The sequence below is a fragment of the Vipera berus genome, assembly GCF_964194415.1.
Source record: "Vipera berus genome assembly, chromosome: 1".
In the NCBI taxonomy this organism is placed as follows: domain Eukaryota; kingdom Metazoa; phylum Chordata; class Lepidosauria; order Squamata; family Viperidae; genus Vipera; species Vipera berus.
The window spans coordinates 223025897-223047996 of NC_138202.1; the positions used below are offsets into that span (position 1 = coordinate 223025897).

General features: G+C 38.3%; 1 protein-coding gene across 2 annotated transcripts in view; it reads left to right on the forward strand.

Moving 5' to 3' along the window:
* The window catches only part of MYT1L (myelin transcription factor 1 like), a gene marked incomplete at both ends in the record, with an annotated part of 123723 nt that extends 105912 nt beyond the window's left edge, over positions 1 to 17811 (forward strand). For both annotated transcript variants that reach the window (XM_081326218.1, XM_081326219.1), the window contains 6 exons: positions 3585 to 3668; positions 9017 to 9238; positions 15212 to 15303; positions 16720 to 16823; positions 17200 to 17343; positions 17671 to 17811. In XM_081326218.1, the coding sequence (XP_081182344.1) occupies positions 3585 to 3668; positions 9017 to 9238; positions 15212 to 15303; positions 16720 to 16823; positions 17200 to 17343; positions 17671 to 17811 (787 nt within the window). The remainder of the gene's footprint in view (positions 1 to 3584; positions 3669 to 9016; positions 9239 to 15211; positions 15304 to 16719; positions 16824 to 17199; positions 17344 to 17670) is intronic.
* Between the last annotated feature and the right edge of the window lie 4289 nt (positions 17812 to 22100).

Genomic DNA, 22100 nt, shown 5'->3' on the forward strand with positions numbered 1-22100 from the left:
ATTAAAAAAGACACAATAGGGATATGTGAGCAGTTTTCTAAATGGCAAAAGTAAGAACTTCTTAAGAATTAGTGTTGGGACCAGTGCCTTTTATTTTCCACATATTTTTTTTCTGATATAGCAAAAAAGGGTAACCTGGCTATATTTGCAGATAATAGTAAATTAACTGGGGCAATGGAAACCAAACATAAATGTGAAGAGCTTAGGAAGAATCTCTTTAATACTGGGTGAATGGTCAACTAAATGAAAATGTAATTCAGTTTACATATATCCAACGTGGTCATTACCTATAAAGCCCTACATGGCTTGGGTCTGGGGTATTTGAGGGAACACCTGCTGCCAGCATCAAGTTCCCTTCGTCCAGTGCGCTCCCACAGGGAGGGTCTTCTCAGGGTCCCACCGGTAAGAGATTGCCGGCGGGTGACACCCAGGGATAGGGCCTTCTCAGTGGGGGCGCCTGCCCTCTGGAACCAGCTGCCAGTGGAGCTGAGGACTGCCCCCGACCTCCATTCATTCCGCCGGGACCTGAAGACCTGGCTCTTCGAGCTCTCTGGCCCAGGCTGAGGATTAATCTTATTTTAATTGGGGTTTTATTTGTACAGGGATAAATTTAATCTTTTTTAAACTGGTTTAAACTTTTGTATTTTTGGTTTTTTAATTCCCTGTAAACCGCCCTGAGTCCTCCGGGAAAGGGTGGTATATAAATGTAATAAAATAAATAAAATAAAATAAATACAGATTGGAACCTGTCCGTCCTGCCCCAGGAGATAGAATAGGGATAGGGATAGGATCTGGGGGGAAAAAATGTTAGGGCTATAGTGAAAAATCAGAAAAAGATGTTCATTCATTGTGTAGCAGTGGTAAAAGACAAATTCAGTGCTAGAGATCATTAAGATTGGAAATGAAACTGCAAACTTTATAATGCTGTTATACAAATACATATTGCATATCCACATAGAACACCATGTAAGAATCAGAGGTCTCAAACACTTGCTTTATGACTAAAGACTACAGGTAGTCCTCGACTTACGATCACAAGTGAGCCCAAAATTTCTGTTGTTAAATGAGACATTTGTTAAGTGAGTTTTGCCCATTTTATGACTTTTCTTGCCACAGTTGTTAAATGAATCACTGCAGTTGATAAGTCAGTAACCTGACTGCTAAATGAATCTGCCTTTCCCATTAACTGTGCTTGTCAGAAGGTCACAAAAGGTGATCACATGATCCTGGGACACAGCAAAGATCATAACCAGTTGCCAAGCATCTTAATTTTGATCACGTGACCATGCTGCAAAGGTCACAACTATGAAAAAGGGGTCATAAGTCACATTTTTCAAGGCTAACTTTGAACGGTCACTAAATAAACTTGTAAGTCAAGGACTACTGTAGTACCTTAGAAAAAAAGACAACAAAGAATAGGCATGATCAAGAGATGGAGAACAGGAAAAGGTTTTGTACTTCCTTAAAAATGAGGAAATTCAGCCATCTGATGAAGTTAACTGAAAAGAACAGACAAAAATGTTCTTTTTTTTCATGCACTGTATAATTTACCTGTGAAATTCATTACATAAAATGATAGCCATTAACTTGGATTCTTTGAGAGGAGATTGGATAATTCCATGGAAAACAAGTCTATCAAAGTCTATAATTCTTGGGAGTTAATTTTATCTCTAGGAGGACAATGGCAGGAGTAAGGTATATGTTCCTCTTTTGCTCAGGAGCACCCCAAAGTTTCAGGTTGGCCACTACAGGAAACAATGATCTGGCATTGCTGTTCTTATATTCTTGCCATTTAAAAAAAAACAACAAAAAAAACCAGAGGACTAAAGAAAGCATCTGCCAATTGACTTGCATTCCAAAGATTTCATTAGACTTCATTAGACATACCTTGCTGTAGAGCAGGGGTGTCAAACTCAATTTCATTGAGGGCCGCATCAGTATTGCGGTTACCCTCAGGGGGCCGGGTGGGTATGGCCTGGGTGGGCGTGGCCTACTGGGTGGGGGTGGCTAGAGTGCGTGTGGCCTACTGGGTGGGCGTGGCCAGCTCTACATCATTCGCATCAAGGGTGCCTATGGGGCCCTAGGCAGGAGTGGGACAGATCTGAGGGTGTCTGGCAGAAGGAGGGTCTCCGGGCCAGGGCCAAGGCAGTGGGGGCCGTTCCCTCACTGTTTCCAGGATGGCTTCGCGGGCCACATGAAACCACTTCGCGGGCCGGATCTAGCCCCCGGGCCTTGTGTTTGACAAGTCTGCTGTAGAGTCTCTTGATCACAGTTGTCTGATGGAGCCAAATATGCATGTATACACCCGCCTTATTTATACCACTCATAAACAGTATTTGCTAAACTCATTCATTAGTGATTAGGAGAGATTAGGAGAGGCAAACAATCATTTCATATTGTGACTCAGGCCTTTAGGAATTCTGATTCCTTATGCTTAAAATCAAGAACCTCTCATTAGCTAAGTCTATACATTTTTATATACCACAGGGCTACAATGAAGTAAAAACAGTGTTTCTGGGTCATATAATAATTAGAATGAAATGTATTTATCTCCATTCAGCATCATTTGCTGATTGGGTGGAATAACTAATATTGTGCAGATGTCACATAGAAGGATTTGCATTCCTAGACATAGAAGAGCTTAACCCAGATGCTGTTTGCCCAGCTGATTTCTGGTTCATTTCATGTGTGATACCTGTCTAGTTTATTTACTCATTTTATAAACAATAAGCTTTTTATACTATCTTAAGACATAGGTGGAGGGGTACTTAAATTATACTTGCTGTCCCCGCAAGATTATCCACAAAACATATTGACTATGCCTGTAAGCAATGTACATGTTTATGGACTATGAGACTCTACCTTTTGCTTGGAACTGGATTTACACCCACAGGATCAATAGAATTTCTCAGGCACAGCCAACATGCAGAAAATGGATGAAGTGGCATGTTGAAAGGGTTTATTTGGATTGCTGTGAAATCCTTGCACTCCTTCATATGGAAGAGTTTGATATAGATGACGCAGCTTCCTTTGTATGAGAAGTCCAATTTAACTTTAATGTAGAAAAACAAGTACTAGGATTACGTTTTGAATCTATAGTAGTGGTGAATATTCACTAAATTTCTTATATTAGGATAAAGGTTGGCATTAATGAAAAAGTAATACATTTACAGTGTATTTTTTTTACTTTGTGGTTTAGAGATGAAGTGGTTGGCAAAGGAAGAATACTTCACAACCCTAGAAAAGTATGATTCAATTATACTAACTGCAAACTGTATATAACTTTCTGATTTTCATGATTCAGAGTTCTCTGAAGATCGGCATTTTTCTGGCTTGAGATTTCATTAAAAATAGCTATTCTTTTCTTGTTACTCTTAAACCTGAGCCTATAGTCACATCTATTGAAAGATGAGTTCCCTCTTGTGGTTAATTCTTGCCATTATTTTTCGTTTAAAAACTAAAAAAATTGAAATCAAGGGTAGAAAGAACTTAGCCTGCATGTCATTTGTATTGAACGTGCATTTTTTTTTAGATTAGTTGATTATGTTTAGAGATAAATAATTTCATTGGTTTTCTTTATTCAGCCTTTCTGGTTGTCCACGAGCAAAAAAAAGTGGGATTAGAATAGTACAAAGTAAAGAAGACAAGGAAGATCAAGAGCCAATTAGGTAAGTTTGGATCGCTATATATGATTTAATCAACAATGTTGCTTTTCTTCTTATAGTTGAATGATAATATCCTCCCATACATGTGTATAAATTTTGGGTAAAATTAGTCATTTTTAAGCTTATGTATCTATATAATTAGGGTTATCTTGATCAATTTCTTGTCAGATAACTATACCAAATAATAAATAAGAAAAGAAGTAGATTACATAGTAAAAGCTAGAAGAGACTTGTTTTAGTAAAGAAATGTAATCTATTGGAATATTATCCATTAACACGATGTATTCACATATTTTTCATGCCTGGTCATGAGAAGGAATTTGAATTGGATTAAAACCATTTTCTTTTTATGTACAAATGTTTGCATATCATTTCTTGTCATCCCCATCACCACATACACATACTATTTTTTATTTGTTCAGGAAGGGTTTTGATAAAGGAGCAATTACAAAAGAAGCATTAAAAATACAGTGGGAAAGAGAAATACTGAAAATAGGATGATGCTTCTTGTTTTGGTTTTTAGTAGAGTTTTGAGGTGACAGAATCCTGAAAATTACAATTACATTGATACTGTACTTTTCAGAACAATCCTAATTATTAGGGCAATGCTTTGATTCAGAATGAATCCTGAATGTGAGGCAGAATAAAGTGATTTGTGGTATCTTTTTACTTACCAAAAACAAGGCATCTTACTTTACAAATTATTCTAAAGAACATCACGTGAACTTCAATTTGAAGTTCAAGAACTCATCCTGGAAAAAGCAGGATGCCATGTGTATACACAGGAAAAAATGATGGGGGAACAGTAAAATAGACCTTAATGACTGGGTTCAACATTCTACCTTTAGATCCGTGCATTTGATGACAGATTATCTAGCTGAACTGTTTGGAGGGCCAAAAGGGGAATAAATGTGTATATCTACGCAGTCATTGCTATCCGATTTCATTGTAGTTCAGACATGCTTTTTTAGAATTCCTCATCTGTTCCCATTTTTCCTTGTACCTCGTTCAGTCAATTTGTTTGATCTATATCTTTCATTTCTTTTCTCTTATTTCAACACAGATGTAAAATCTGAGATAGGCAGCTATAAACGATTAAATACGTATATACAATTTCTCCATTTAGTTAGTCCATCTTTCTCAATAAGTAATCTATTGTGTTATATCTTTCTTTTTAATTGTACAAATAAATGTAATGCCTTGATAGTTGTGTCTCTTCTTGTGTCTTTTTTCAGTCCCTAAACACCATACCATATTTAATAGGGAATGTCACCCCACTCCTTTTTTAATTGTCTTATACTTTATTTCTGTCCTGCATCATTTATAATACACATGCTATGTGCTAAGGGAAAAGTGGAAAAGTCATGTCTAACTCTTATTGCAAGAATAAGCTATGCTTATTTGCCCAGGTTAGGAGTCCAGAAGGCTGCAAAAACAGAAATAGTGGTCCTGCCACCATTACATCCCTAGTCCAATAATGATTTCAACTAAAGGAAGAAAGGTTCTTCTATGGCAATAGAGCAAGAAGTAGTGGTTAGCATTTGCAGAAAAAGAGGATTTTCTACATTGATGACTCTGTCATGGATTTTTGCGCCAAATCTAGTGTCGCACTTGGTTTTCCTAAAGGTTAACCTCTTACTACCCAACTTTCCCAATCTTTTTCAGTGAGCACCAGTCAATCACCACTCTACTGTAGTGCCACAGCTGATGTCTCTTATGTTTTTTCCACCTGGTATTCTTTTGAATTCATTTTTTTTTGTTCTATTAAATTTTGATTTATTTTGTCAAGGTCAGGAGCTAGGCTCTTCTCAATAATTGCTTCCTCCTGTCTGGTTTGCTCATGCCCAGTCTACTTGGCTGCCATATTACATGTCAGTATCTCAGTGTCAGCCTACCTCCTCAGTGGAATATATTAGCAGTACATTCTTTTCAAGGGAAATTGCTTTTCATTGCTGCTTAACTTTATTTAAGATTTATCAGCATCTTTGTATGACTTCAGTGCAATAATACTGGCCAAGCAACAACAATATTTATTTATTTATTTAATTAATTAAATTTTTATACCGCCCTTCTCCCGAAGGACTCAGGGCGGTGATATAATTATAAATTATAAATTATAAATATAATTAATTGTTTAATTTAATTGAAAGGGAAGGGGTTTTTTTCCTTAAAAGTTTCACTGAATTTCTTTGCCCCGTTTCTGCCTACATTTTCTAGTGCGTGTTACAGGTACTACTTGAAGGTTTTGATTTTCCTACTTCTGAAGTGGGAATGCAAAACAATGAAATATTCTGAATCAATCAAAGTGTAACCAGCAGCACTAAGTACCTAGAAAGTTATATCACAGTGCAATCTGGGAATTGCTGCTGTCTATTTTCTTTCTACTTCTTAGCTGAGTACAATTGGGTAAGTTGAAAAAAGGAACACAAAAAGGGAACACAAATGCACTTCTTGAGTTATAAAAGAGAGAAGGATAACCGAAATGTGATGATGGTTCTTCAATCATATGGGCATTTAGGTGAATAATGCTTTCAGGATGGAAAGCTACTGCAGCAATGTTTTCTTCTCTTACTCAGCTTTCATTCATTTCTACAATACTGTAGTTTCATTTTTAGCACTGCTCCCATGAAAGGCACTCAGTAAAGAATAGATGGGAAGAACATGACATCCGAAGCATTATTAACAATGCTCCACAGTCTCTGAGCACATGGTCACAGTACAATGCTATGACAAAATATCAGTTTAGTTTCTTCCTTCATAATTTCCAGGGCTTTTCAGATATCAGCCACTGATTGGATAGTGCTGGAAGAATCACCAAAAAAATAAAGACAGAGATAAACAGGGCAAGGATAATTCTCATTCAGACTTTGCAGGCAATGGCTACTGGAATCTCCAAGGACACAGGAGAAGGGCTTTAAACAAGCAAAATATTAAAATAGAGGGTGTGATGTCAAAGCTAGCTCAAATTTTACTCAGAGTAAGGTTGACTATCTGACTTTGGAGATTCCTGCCATCTAAAGCAGGACTTTTCAACCTTTTCACCAATTGTACCACTTTTAGGATATCGCAATATTCGAGTACCACCTAGCAAGGTGTCGAAACCTTGATGATCAAAAAAACCCCAACCTGTTCAAAGTTGCAATTGCACTAAAATGACTTATGACCATTTTTCACACTTATGACCATTGCAGCATGCTCAGGGTCATGTGATTTATATTTGGATGCTTGACAACTGATTCATATTTATGATGTTCAGGGTCATGTGATCCACTTTTGAAACCTTTTGACAAGCAAAGTCAATGGCAGGGCTGCTGGTGGCCAAGTGCTAAGGCGGGACTTCCCTCCCTCCCTTCTTCCCTGCCTCCCTCTTTCTCATGCCCACCTCCTTCTGAAGGAAGAATTTGGAAAAAAAACAAACCCATATTTTCCCTCTTCCATATATTCATCAAACAAGGAAAAGCCTCCAGAGACAGAAAAGACAGGCTGCTAAGTGAACTAGCTTAAAAGGGCACATTCCCCTTTAAGAATTAGCTACTGGCTAGAAAGGAAAATTAAGGAGCTGGCACTTAAGGAAGAAAAAAAAATGTAGTAAGTATTGGCTGCCGGCTAAGGCAGCCTCCCCAAATGGCTCCATTTATAAGTAAAGGAATGCTAAAGGCAAAATCCATTCAGGAGAAAAATACTTCAAAATCCCTTGCAGCAAAACTTACAGCTAACAACAGCAGAGCAATAGAAGCTAACACAAGACATAAGCCATCAGCCAAATAGAAATTGCCAAACATTCCTTAAGAAGACAAAGCCCACATTGTACAAATCCCAGAACTTCAAAGTCACAAAAGCACCTAAGAATCCTTCCACTCTCCATCTCCCTCGCTCCCTCCCTCCATGTCTCACCTCCAGCTGATGCTGCCTTTCTTCATTGCTACCTTTCTTCATTCCTTCTGGAGGGCAACCCCTCCCCGGCTGCATTTCTTGCCTGTTTGTTGCTGCCAGCACAGGTGGCTGTCACAGAAATTGTAGATCGGCTCATGGCCGGCCTGCTTGGCCTCCTCTCCTCTCCTCTCCTCCTTCTTCTTTCCCTTCGGTGCAGCTAGAGCTGACTCCACCACTTCCCAAGGCTGCTTCTTTTTCTCTCTCTCCCTCTCCCGCCCAAACTGCCTCCTTTTATAGCCTCTCCTGTCTCTGCCCCCCTCCTCCTCCTTTCTCATGGGGGAGGGTGAGCCGGAAGTGAGCCTGGGGCCTTTGCCTCGCCCCAGCCACTCTGCAGCTCTGGAGGACTCTCTCACACAGTAAGTCCTTGCCTGCGCTGGTTCTTTACCTCCCCCCCGCTACACTTGGCTAGGCAGGGCTGCATACCACCTGCCACGTGCTAATGTGCCACAAGTGGTACGCATACCACCAGTTGAAAAGCCCTGATCTAAAGGAGTGGCCAGCAGATAATCAACAAAGAATTTTGGGGAAACATGCCATCTCTCTCACTCTGCTTGATTCTACAACCAATCTATGCCATCTCTTTATAGATACTTGGACTTTTATAGGTTTGCACAATCCTATGCTGTTTGCTGGAAGCAATATGGTTGTTTTGCCAATGGGCCAGCCTAACTAGAGTGAATCTTCTACTAGTGGTTTGGCTCCATCACTTTCTCAGGCAAAGGATAGAAGAAAGAAGCAAATACATGAATAGTAATAATGAGACTATATATTTCCCAAATAATTCTCCAAAGCTGAATATTTGTAGAGACAAACTAATTAAAATTGTCACTTTCTGTGCTGAGGGCACAGTGGACTGAGTACTCCTTATACAAGCAATGAGCTATCCGTATCAATGGAGTGCTGATTCATAAATATATTTGTTGTCTGCTTATTTAGAAAAGCAGTTATAGACTTGACATTCCCTACTGAATACCCAAAAAATAAAAATAAAAAATCTACATTTGCTATAAGTGAAAAATCTGGATGCTATTACTAACAATTGTAGCATGCTTGTTTATTTATTTTTTATCAAATTTAGAAACCACCCATTTTCATCACAGAAGGACTCTATGTTTATTGTCTATTTTTCAGAAAGGAGCAAATCTGCTTCCACTGTAACAGATCTTTCTTAGATTGGTGGTGCAACATTCCAGTATATGTACATTGCTAGTTTATTAAGGTTATTTCTTAATTCCATGAACATCTTTTACATTTGCGTTGCATTTCTTAGTTGGTGTTCTTATTGTTTTGTTTTGTTTTTAAGCCATAAAGCATGATTGTTCTTTTTTTTATGTGAGATTTATTTTGACTTTGTTGTAGAGGCTGCCAGGTATATGATGGCAAGACAGTAAAGTTAATTTCATCTATCTGCTATCCAGATGTCCAGTTCCTGGTTGTGATGGTCAGGGTCACATAACTGGGAAATATGCGTCTCATCGTAGTGCATCAGGGTGCCCTCTTGCTACTAAAAGGCAAAAGGATGGGTATCTGAATGGTTCCCAGTTTTCTTGGAAGTCAGTGAAGACGGAAGGAATGTCATGTCCAACTCCAGGATGTGATGGCTCTGGACACGTCAGTGGTAGCTTTCTTACACATAGGAGGTGAGTAATGGCATTATCTATCTATCTATCTATCTATCTATCTATCTATCTATCCATCCTTCCTTCCTTCCTTCCTTCCTTCCTTCCTTCCTTCCATCCATCCATCCATCATTTATCTATTGTTTATGGTATGAATCCTATTGGTTATAGTATGCATGCATTATAATAATGTTTTAATAGCTGTTATTTTGTGAGGCATAGTTTAATTTTAATTTTAATTTAATAACATTTATATACCGCCCTTCTCCCTGAGGACTCAGGGCGGTTCACAGGGCAGAATAAAATAACAAATACAAACATTAAAAAGAGATTAAACAGTTGCCCTAGTTAAAAACAATAGAAGTACAATTCTAAAAACCCCAAGATAAAATTAAAAAAACCAAAGATAAAACAACCCCACCGATCCCCATCAGGCTAGGCCAGCTTGTACAAACAGGAATGTCTTGAGATCGCGACGAAAGGAGCGAAGATCGGGCGCCATCCGGAGCTCTACCGGCAGCTGATTCCACAGCTCCGGAGCGCCCACAGAGAAGGATCTCCCCCTGGGGGCCACCAATCGACATTCTCTGATCGGTGGCACCCTGAGGAGGCCCTCTCTATGGGAACGCACAGGGCGCAGGGAGCTTGATGCCGGCAGCAGATGTTCCCTGAGGTACTCCGGCCCCATGCCATGGAGGGCTTTAAACACCGTTACCAGTACCTTGAATCTCACCCGGAAGACAACTGGCAACCAATGCAGCTCACGGAGCAGAGGTGTAACGTGGGAGTATCGGGAAACTCCCAACACCACTCTCGCGGCTGCATTCTGTACCAGTTGGAGCTTCCGGGTGGTCCTCAAGGGCAGCCCCATGTAGAGAGCGTTGCAGTAGTCCAGACGAGAGGACACGAGCGCATGAGTGACCGTGCACAAATCATCCCGGCTAAGATAGGGCCGCAACTGGCGCACCAGGCGAACCTGGGCGAAGGCCCCCCTAGTCACAGCTCCTATGTGGTCTTCTAAGGTGAGCCGTGAATCTAGGAGGACTCCCAAGTTGCGAACCCTATCAACGGGGGGTAATAGTTCACCCCCCATAGCCAGAGGTGGAATGTCCGAATAAACCCGGGATGAAGGTATGCAAAGCCACTCAGTCTTGTCGGGGTTGAGTTGAAGTCTGTTCCTCCCCATCCAGACCCGAACCGCCTCCAGGCAACGGGACATCACGTTGAGGGCATCACTGGGGTGGTTTGGGGTCGAAAAGAAAAGTTGGGTATCATCAGCGTACTGATGATACCCAACTCCAAAGCCACGAATGATCTCACCCAGCGGCTTCATGTAGATGTTGAACAGGAGAGGCGAGAGGACCGACCCCTGAGGAACTCCACAAATGAGAGACCTCGCGGTCGACCTCTGCCCCCCTGCCAACACCGACTGCGAACGTCCCAAGAGATAGGAGGAGAACCACTGTAAAACTGTGCCTCCCACTCCCAGTCCCCTGAGACGCCGCAGCAAGATACCATGGTCGATGGTATCGAAAGCCGCCGAGAGGTCTAATAGGACTAGAACAGAGGAATGCCCTCTGTCCCGAGCCCTCCAGAGATCATTCACCAGCGCGACCAATGCCGTCTCCGTGCTGTGCCCGGGCCTGAAACCCGATTGGTACGGGTCTAGATAATCCGCTTCATCCAGGACCAGAGGGAGCTGATGCGCCACCACACTCTCAACAACCTTCGCAAGAAAGCGAAGGTTGGAGACAGGACGAAAGTTGTTCAATACAGCTGGGTCCAGGGCAGGCTTCTTGAGGAGAGGCCTCACCACCGCCTCCTTCAAGACGGCGGGGAAGACACCCTCACTCAAAGAAGCCGATATAACTGCCTGGAACCAGCTGCGTGTCCTCTCCCGGGCTGCATAGACCAGCCAGGAAGGGCACGGGTCCAGTAAACATGTGGTGGTGCTCAGCCTCCCCATGATCCTGTCCACTTCCTCCGGAGTCACAGAATCAAACTCCTCCCAGGTGATATCGACAAGACCACCCGTGTCCTGATCGTCAGACTCTGCCCAGTCAGAGTCCAGACCGGTCCGAATCCGAGCGATTTTGTCCGACAGATGTTGATTAAACTCCTCGGCACGACCCTGCAAGGGATCCTCCCTCACCTCCTGATTTAGGAGGGAGCGAGTCACCCTAAACAGGGCGGCCGGGCGATTATCTGCGGACGCAATAAGGGTGGCGAAGTTCTAAATAGGTTGATAAAATTGCACAACTTCAAATCTGTGGTTCTTTCAAGATATTTTATACTGAATCTATCATAATAATAATACCCTACCTCTGGTATTGTTTATATATAACAAATTGACAATAAAGTTCCATTTTGTGAACTTTTCATCTGATACAGCTGTAGAGCAGAGAGGACTCTGATGTGTATTAGACTCCATTCACTTCAACTGAGGGACAGATTTATGAACAATTTGAATTAATGGGAGAAGATAGCTCATAGCATTATGAGCATTATATAGCGACACTGTCAAAATTAGCTGTAATCGAGCCTGAAATAAACTGCAGACATTTCTCTCAAAGGAAAAACAGTCGTAGGAGCTCCTATATTCTTCCCCATTTTGAATTGAAAGACTTACCTCTCTTCTTTGGAAAGAATGAACAGAACCAAGAGAATCTGCTATGGGATGTGATTTTGTCCCCAATCTTTTCAAATGTATTCACTCAACAAAAAATAGGATATTTAGGAATTCTTGTGTTTAAGAAGATGCTCTGAAGAGTTACTTTTGGTAACTCAGGCTTGGCAAATTATTCATATTTTCCTATTTTTTTAAAACAACAATATAGGTCTTTCCCAAGATAGTCTGTAGTGAATCGGCAGCAGCTTGTCAATCACTCTAAATCATAATGATTAGTATTTTGTTCTGCACTCTAAATTTTATAGAAAAGAAGCCTACCAATATAAAATAAACAATAAACAATGTTTACAATATATGTTCCCATCATGCCATGTTCTTTCAGAATAAACAACTTTGTTCAAATTGCAAAAAAAATTGCAGTAATAAGCAGGAAAAAAATAAATTGGAGTTAAGGTAAAAGAAGAGGAACACTAAATAAATCTAGTTTATACCAGCACTATTCATTATATTTCTAAATATTTCCTATCCTTGCAAACCATACTTGATTCATCACATCAATACATCATTTCCTTTATTGCATTTTGTTCTCTAAATCACCATTTCTTGATTCAGCTTTAACTTTCTCAGTCTTCCCTTTCCTCTCTATTCAGTCATTCTTCCTTTGTATATTTCTTCTGCCATTTCAATCTTATTAATTCCCTATATTAACCAAACCACTTTAACATCCTTGTCTTGTACTGGTCATTCATTTTTGTACTCAATTTATATTCATGTAGTGCCTAAAGTTTTGATCCTATCCCTTCTTTCTTTACCATATCCACAGTACTTAAGTAATCTACACTCACTAACACATCTCTAGATTCTAGTATTCTAGAACAGAGTTCCCCAGTGTTTCTGCCTTTGCGAACTGGCGAGGCGGGATAGGGGAAGGTTGTGTGTGAGGAGCTGACAAGCGCACACTGCTCACAGTTTTATTTGCAGAAGCAGCATGCACACGGGCCTGCCGCTCACATAAATGGAGCATGCGCGTGCAAGTGAGGATGCTCTCACATGCATGCTCACTGGCGTTTCTGCAGCACGGTTGTAATTCCCTCATGGCCCACTAGTGGGCCGCGGTCCACCCCTATTCTAGAATCTCTAGAGTAGTGTACTCCTTCCAGCATTCAGTTTCATTAAAAATAATTTATTTATTTTTTATTCTTGATTTCATTCTACTGAAGGCATCTTTTTAGCTATTTTCAAACACCCACACATGCTATTTTTAATTTCCATTAAAAGCAATCTGCATTTACAGTCTTTTGCTGCTTTTTCTTAACTATTTATCTTTTAATTACATTATTTGCTTTGTCTATATATGTTATAATATGCAGCATTCTTTGCAGCATTTTTGTATATGGGATTTTTTTTCATCCACAACCTCTTTCACTTCATTACAGCAAACATCTTTTTTTCATATGTCCTATTAGTTGCAACTCCACATATTTCTGTGACAACCTATAACTTAATTCTTAACTCTGTCCCAATATCATTCCTATTCTTCCCTTCAGTCACTTTGCAGACATTCTGTTCGCAGATTAATCTACTCTCGGCCCGGTGGTTAAGGCATCAGGCTAGTCCCACGTTGGGCATAAAAACCAGTTCTGTGATTTTGGGCCAGTCACACTCTCTCAGACCAACCCGCCTAACAGGGTCGTTGTTGGGAAAATAGGAGGAGCAAAGTATATTAGGTATGTTCTCTGCCTTGAGTTATTTATAAAAATAATAAAGGCAGGATATAAATAAATAAATAAATAAATAAATAAATAAATAAATAAATAAATAAATAAATAAATAAATAAATAAATATAAAAATAAAATAAAATAAAATAAAATATATGCCTTGTAGTTTTCTTGCCTGCAGTCAATCTACTTTCAGATTTTTTTTTCAGTTTTCTTCCATGTTCAAGATCCACCTTAAAATTAAATAATGATAATAATAATAATAATAATAATAATAATAATAATAATAATAATAATAATAATAATAATAATGAGGAGGAGGAGGAAGGGAGGGTGGGAGGGATTTTGGAGGTCTTCTAGCCCAACCCCCAGCTCAGGCAGAAAACCCCATACCATTTCAGAAAAATGGTTGTCCAATCTCTTCTTAAAAACTTCTAATATTGAAGCATTCAAATAGTCCATCCCACATTATGAACTTTTCATCGCATTTATATCTTGATTAATTCTCTTAATCCTTCATCATAAACAATAAAATCAATCATGCTTTTAGATTCATATGTGCACAGATCCTTTTCTAAGCAAATAGACACAACAAATGGTGTTCCTTTGTTTACAAGTTAAAATGTAAATTTCTGTTCTATTAATCCAAAAGTGCACTAACCTTTTCAGGCCCAATCCAGTGTCTAAATCAGTAAATGAGTATGTCCCTGCATTTAAACCAATTAATTGGCCTGGTATAGTATTAAAGAAATGAAATCAAGTTATTATCAATTGGGGGAAAATAAGTATAAATTATACACATCACTTCTTTGAGGTAAGGATCAAACTATTCATATTTTTTGGAAATATATGCTTTAGAGATAGTTTCAATAATCCTAATATTTATTAGTTTTATTTTTATGGAAAATACTTTCTAATTATAGTCGTCACAAACTATAGTTTACCTTGATTGACCTTAGAAAAGCTAAGCAGGTTTGCAACCAATTGATGGTTCAAAGCCTACAGGGAGAATAAAGAGTAAAAAAATACATAGTAAAAAAAAACATGTTTCCATGTCATTGCCAAAAAGACCCGAAGTTGTGGGTGATTTCATAGAGCCTTCATGTTTTCATCTTTATTTAGACTAGGTTTATCTCATCTCAGAATGTTGATCCTGGCTACTGTCATAGCATTTCACTGCTTGAAAATAAGTCATTTTTTCCCATAACAGTACCAGGTACATTTTAATGACAAAATTATATTAACATCAATCTTTCAATTTTAATATGTCGCTTTCTGTATCCTAGAATGCCTGAAAGTCAATTCACTAATAACAAACTTCCATGTAGTGAAGAGTATAAAAATAGTGCGTCACATATTATATGGCAATATGTTAATGTCTCTGAACACAACTAAATATTTTTTCGTAGCTACTATATTTTCCCAGTTAATGTTAATATTACAGTGAATGTACCTCTTGTTTGTATATGCAAATATGAATTGATTGAACTTCTCTGAGAAGAATTCCTTTTCCTTTTCAAAAAGCAGTATTTTATTAGTGTTAGTTGGGAGAGATTTTCTTCTAATGCTGTTTCCATGGTAGCTTTAGCCAACAGATTTACAATCAAAGGCCAATTAATAGTTCTTTCCTTGCTTATTGTCTACAGTCTATCAGGATGCCCCAGAGCTACATCAGCAATGAAGAGAGCAAAGCTGTCGGGAGAACAAATGCTTACAATAAAGCAGCGGGCTAGTAATGGTAAATAGTAAATGCTTCTGAAATTAAATGACATTGAAACCTTATTTCATGATGATGAGATTAATTTACTCATTATGATATTATAGAGTCCTTTTAACGCAGTTTTTGAATCCTTCTCAAGAAGTTATCAGAATACAGCATATGAATCTGCTGTTGCTGTGACAAGTTCATCCGCACTACTCCGTGATCCTCTTCTGGTCTGGACTGAAGTAGTAAAGCAAACTCTCAACTGAAGACTGTTCTGGCCACATTTTCTTCAGAAGCAAATCTTATTGGGTTCAAGAAATTGTATAAAAAGGCACCTGTATTTCATTCTAACTTCCTTAGGCTAACAAGAGGCATTAATTTCATTTCTATCTAGTTCGACAGTGTATTTAATTGACTTAGCAGTTTTATTTAGCAATTGGCTTAGAAATTTACTATTTATATTTTTTCCTGAGAGCCACTTTGAGGTAATTTTTATCCTGAAATATTTAGAAGACATCTAAAACAATTCGATAACTTTAACATACTGTATGGTCAAATTTGTTAAAGAAAAATATTTTGGAATAGTTACAATAATACATCAATAAGAAGATTGTTCTTATTTCAATTTTCAAAAAAAAAGTTCTAAAAGGTATAGAAGAAATCATTTCCATTAAAAACCAAGAACTATTCGATTTTTATTTTTCCACTGGTTTCCCTGGTTACGCAAATGGTTGCAGCTGTCTCCCAGTAGTCCTTTCTCAATTGGATTTCATGTGCAATCATAGGATGAAAGCCCTAGTTGCTTACATGAAGAAATACACTCTGTCATGAATTTGCTAGATTCATATAGAATAATATTTCCATATTCCTGCACTGCTTAGACTCCATGAGGATCAGAATTTATTGGAGTCTAGTAGCATGAATATAAATAAAATAATCCTTAAGTATAATGCTTAGAGTTTGCTCTAAGTATCAACTCTTCCGGTAGAATTATTGTTATTCGTACATGAGTATAGAAAAACCTCACTTGTATTTACCGGTAAACTACTTTTTCAAAAAAAAAGAGGAAAATACAAGAGGATGAATGAGAGGAAAATGTAGAATTCCCTTATCTCTTAAACTCATTGAACAAACCACAGGCTCTGTGAAAAACAGACAGCATAGCAGTCTGTGAAGACCCTTAACCTTACCCTAAACAACTCATGGGTGCAAGGAGATCATACAGTCACCAACACCCGCAGAGTGCAATTGTCCTGCTACTTTCTCAGTATTCTATGACATTGCAGGTGGCTTGGTTTCCTTCTGCCTTAATCTATTTTATTTCCATGCAAAAAGAAGAGATGAAATAGCTACATGTTCTATTTTAGTACTACTATAAGCTGTCATTCAACAGTTGTTTAATGAACATTTATAACTTCTTACTTTGATTTTCTCCTTCTGCTTAAACAGGAATAGAAAATGATGAAGAAATTAAACAGTTAGATGAAGAAATAAAAGAACTAAATGAATCCAACTCCCAGATGGAAGCTGATATGATTAAACTTCGAACTCAGGTAACAGTTGTAGAAAGCCTTAAATTCAGTGTGTTTCCAAGAAAGACAGACAGATGTGTGCACACAGACATACACCAGACACCCAAACATACCTCACACACCAGACACATACATAGATGGGATGGTCCTGTTGAAAAGATGCAACTTTTTGCAAATTTCTCCTTGCCCTGTAGCCCCCTGAAAAGCTTTCCAGATTGGGAAGATATTTCTAAACTTACTTGTCACTTCTCACTCTTTCTTCAGTGGGAGCATGGCTGGGTTTCATGACTGGACTGCATTAGAAGTACTCTGAATACAACCTAATATTATTGAGCTAAAAGAATTATTTGCTTTTAAAATGTCAAGTTTTACATTGCGCAATCATATGTTCTTTTAGATTACCACGATGGAAAGCAACCTGAAGACAATAGAAGAAGAAAACAAAGTAATTGAACAACAAAATGAGTCCCTCCTTCATGAATTGGCCAATTTGAGCCAATCTTTAATTCATAGTCTAGCTAATATCCAGCTACCGCATATGGTAAGTGATTGAAGGCTCAAATAAGGAATTAGGCAGTCTTCTTCACCTCATACAGTAGATGTCTTTTTGTTTTTATGTTTATGACTCCTCAAGCAGATGGAGGTTTGCGATATCATCCCTGAAACCATAAAGATAAATTTAACTGCTTAAAAAGAAATGGTGGGCCAAATCCGATGTCTCCTGTAAAATTAAGTAAGCTTTAAAATAGGCCTTTTAAAATGTATTAAGAAAATATGTCAATGTGCTGTGATAGTTTATTTTGCATATATGAATATACAAAAAAAGCAATTAGAAGTTGTACATGAACTACTATTTAATATCTCGTAGGAACCAATCAATGAACAAAATTTTGATGCTTACGTGACCACTTTGACGGACATGTATACAAATCAAGATCGTTATCAGAGTCCAGAAAATAAAGCCCTACTGGAAAATATAAAGCAGGCTGTGAGAGGAATTCAGGTGTGAACAGCTGCTATAGTGGTGAAAAATCTTACCTTTAAAAAAAAAAGATGCCTCTTGTTTTTTGCTGCTGTAATTTACCAGAAAGTGTTATATATTTCTTTCTGTTTAAAACAGTGTTATGCTCACAAGACTTCATAATAATTTTATGTCTTGCTTTGAAAATAGTAATTGCAGAATAGTTTTTTTGAATACATTCACATTTTGTACGTTTTCATATAAGCTGACATAGTGTGATATGCCATGTAATGTTTATAGCTGCTAATGTATGCACATTTTTGGGGTAAATATATTTCTGAAGAGGTAAGCTGATCAAAATAAAGAGTGTAAATTCTTTTTAATGCTTTAGTGATTAAATGTTTTAGTATTTTGAACTGAAATGGACAAAAAGAAAAAAAAAGGGGGGGGGGAAATGCTTTGAATGACAATGTTGCAGTCTCCAGCCACTTTTTAAACATTCTCATTTGTCCCATTGCTGGAAGATTTTATGGGATTTAAGAAATACATTTTGTGTGCATATTGTTTCATAGCAAGAATTGGTTGCAAAAATGCTTTATTTTTTAACAATGCCTGAAAATATTGTGTGACTTTTGTTTTCAGAGGATGGTATGTGGTGGGGCAATAAAAATGGGGGGGGGGGTTAAAATTAAAAGAAAGGGCATGAATTAGATGTGAAATGTAAAAGGAGCAATTTATTGTAAGACAACATCAAGCCATGGAAATTTGACAGAAGATTCAAAGCAGCTTAAACAGCACTTTTTAATTAACTTCTAAGCATTACTTGGTATGAATATGGGAACTTCCACAATAACAGGAACTCTGATCAGAGGTGGACGACAGGAAGATTTCGACTTTACTTTTCAAATTCACTGTGGAGTCAACATCCTTTAGCTCTCGAGAACTCTTAAGAGTGTCCATCTGAGTTATCTGTTAAAGCAATGTAGTTCATCATTTCATAACTTCGCTCTTTCCTTTTTCAGGCAAAACACAATTGTTTAAAAGACAGATTGCCTGTAGAAAGGAAAAGGTTTTTCATTTGGGAACTAACTCCCAAACGTTGTCATTACAGCGGTTGCTGACCAGGATTCATTGCTACTTTACCTAGGAAATGGAATGCAGTTCAGCCAATCTGATGGTTTCACTTTCTTCTCTTTTTACTGTTTACGTTCTGCTTTTTGGTTGGAGTACAATCATTCATAATTGTAGCATTTCCATATGCTATCTATTTGTTCCACTGTTACCTATTGCAAAAAATGAATGCAATCAAAAAAAAAATTTAATGTAACTAAATATACTTTGGCACTTTTTTGCTTTAAATTGCATCATTTCAAGCTAAAAACGTATTGTACTTTTTAAAATTTGATTGTTATTTCTTCAAAATAACTGCACTAAATGTATGCATAAGACCACTTTTCTTGAGACATTTTTCTTTATCATTTAATAGTAGTAATTCAGATGGTGTGTTGTGTTTGTCGGATGTTGAATTAATTTCAATTTGATAGCATATCTTTTCCTTCCATGTCTTGATGTTATGCAGAAAAGTACAAAAGTACTTTAAAAAATTTTGTTATGAAAAAGATGGGTTTTGTAAAAAAAAATAATAATAAAATAAAATATTTTTAGCAGAACAGGACTTACAGGGTCATTGTCCCCACAATGTGCCAGTTGACTATTTGCACTTACCTTGCCCTATATATCCATACGGAGGTGTGCAATTTCTTGTGTCATTAGCTTTGTGACACTAAATTTGAACAAATTAGAGTGGAAGCCAGTGTGGCTAATCCAATATTATTGCTAAGGGGAGACTACAGGGATCTCACAACAAATATTCTGATACAATACTCAACCTCGGTATATATATATGTATAAATATATGTATATCCCAGCGGCACTTTATACTATACACTGTACAAAAAGCTTACAGTTTTCCACGAGGACTTTAATAACTAGCTGGGAGAAGATGATGTAATTACTTTGGGGCTCTGCAGTATCTTCTCTGTACAGTGCCCTCCTTTCTGTTGTGCTATTAGTTGTAGCTGCCACGCTCAGAATTGCCTTTTTGAGAGCTGAAGCAAGGTGCTTGAGATTCACCTCTTGCCATATCTATTGTCCTTTGGCCCTGGCCTCCTTGGAGGGCTCTCATTGTTCATAATGGCATATGCATTTTTCCACTGCATTGTGTCTGCAGCTTCTTTGCCAATATAGTAATGCTTTCCGTAGAGTAATAGATAGTATCAGTTTTGGATTCTTATTGTTATCACCTATGTACAATGGAAAAGGGATTTTAAGCACAAATCCGCGCTCCTCATCTAATGTTGGTACATAATATCAAATCAAAAGTTATCTGTGACTATTATATAGGGATCACAAAAGTGTCACATATTAATTAGAATGCTGACATTTCATCTGAAATTATTGTGAGTCATCAGAGTTTATTTATTCTAACTTATTGTTCAATTTCATTTCTAAGTTTAATTTAAGTGATCATTTATTAAGACAGAATTTTGTATAAACTACTTATTGTGCTCTCTGTGGAACTGAGGTTTGATTTATTTTTGTACTACACGGCATGGGTTTGTTGACATTTTAATTTTGCTATAAATGTGTGAAATCACAAGTTGCTGTGATAACTTCATTTTTAAATTGTGAAATTTGTACAAATTTTGTCATGCTGGATGTGAACACATCTTACTCTAAATAAATAAATAAAATGTGTTGCCACATTTGTAGCACAGCTGTTCTCTGGTTAATTGTTACCTTTCATATAGTCCCCATAAGATAGTAGTCTATATGCCATAGCCCCTTTTTTCATTTTCATCACTGAAATGATTTTATTTTTTATTGTTTAATCAAATTCATCTTAAGCATAACTGCTTTTTTAAAAAGGCCATTAAAAACCATCCTTTTAGTCAATAAAACTGACATTTTCAAAATTTCAGTTTAAGTCAGAATTGTTCACATCTACAGTTACTTCTTGCCATAATTTTTTAAAAAATCACTTCCATCTTTATAAGTCTTATGTTATAGTACTCATAACCCTGAGAGCCCGGGATTCTGCCTTTAAAGAGGGAGACAGGGACAGATACAGAGAGGCCAGGGCAAATCTCAGAAGAGGCATTAGGATGGCAAAACAACAATACAAACAAAAGGTGGAGAACCACTTAGCGAACAACGATCCGAGGCAAGTATGGCAGGGACTGCAGCACTTAACCAACTATAAGGGCAGCATGAGGAGCATGGCAAACACCAATGCCTTGTTGGCTGAGGAGCTGAATATCTTCTTCGCCTGCTACGAGGTTAAAAGACCAGACCCCGTAGCCTTTGCTGGCCGGCCTTCTGACTCTCAGCCACTCACCCTGTGTGAACACACCAAGTGAGAGCTGTATTGAAGGCTGTGAATCCCAGCAAAGCCGCAGGCCCAGATGGGGTGCTGGGGATAGTGGTCAGGAATTGTGCCGATCAATTAGCAGGGGTCCTGACAAGGATTTTTAACATCTCCTTGCAAACGGCATGTGTATCATCGTGCTTGAAAGCAGCTACCATTGTCCCAGTCCCCAAGAAAACTGCAGTTGAGTGCCTGAATGACTACAGACCTATTGCATTAACGTCTGTAGTCATGAAATGCTTCGAAAGATTGGTTCTCCAACATCTCAGGACATGCCTCCCACTGGACTTTGATAAACATCAATTTGCCTACAGGGGAAATAGGTCGACAGACGATGCCATAGCTACTGCTTTATACTCTGTAGCAAGTCATCTCGAGAAGCCTGGAAGTTACGTCAGAATGCTTTTTGTTGACTACAGCTCGGCTTTCAACACCATTTTGCCGAGCATTCTGATCGAGAAGCTGACTGACTTGAAATTCTCCCCCGCCATCTGCGATTGGATTCAAGACTTTCTTAGGGATCGGTTACAAACAGTGAGGGTCGGCTCTGCTTTGTCCACCCCCCTGAAGCTTTGCACCGGCACACCACAGGGCTGTGTGCTTAGCCCCTACCTGTACTCTTTATACACTTATGATTGTGTATCATCTGACCCATCCACTGCGATAATCAAGTTCGCAGATGATACAACTGTGGTGGGTCTTATTACAGGTGGGGATGAGACAGCATATAGGGCGGAGGTACAAAAACTATCCATATGGTGTAGTAACAACAACTTGCACCTAAACATCGGCAAGACGAAAGAGATGGTGTTAGACTTCCGGAGAAAAAAGGAGGAACCTGCCCCACTTTACATCGGAGAGAACTGTGTAGAGAGAGTTTCCTCCTTTAAATTTCTGGGAGTCTACCTCT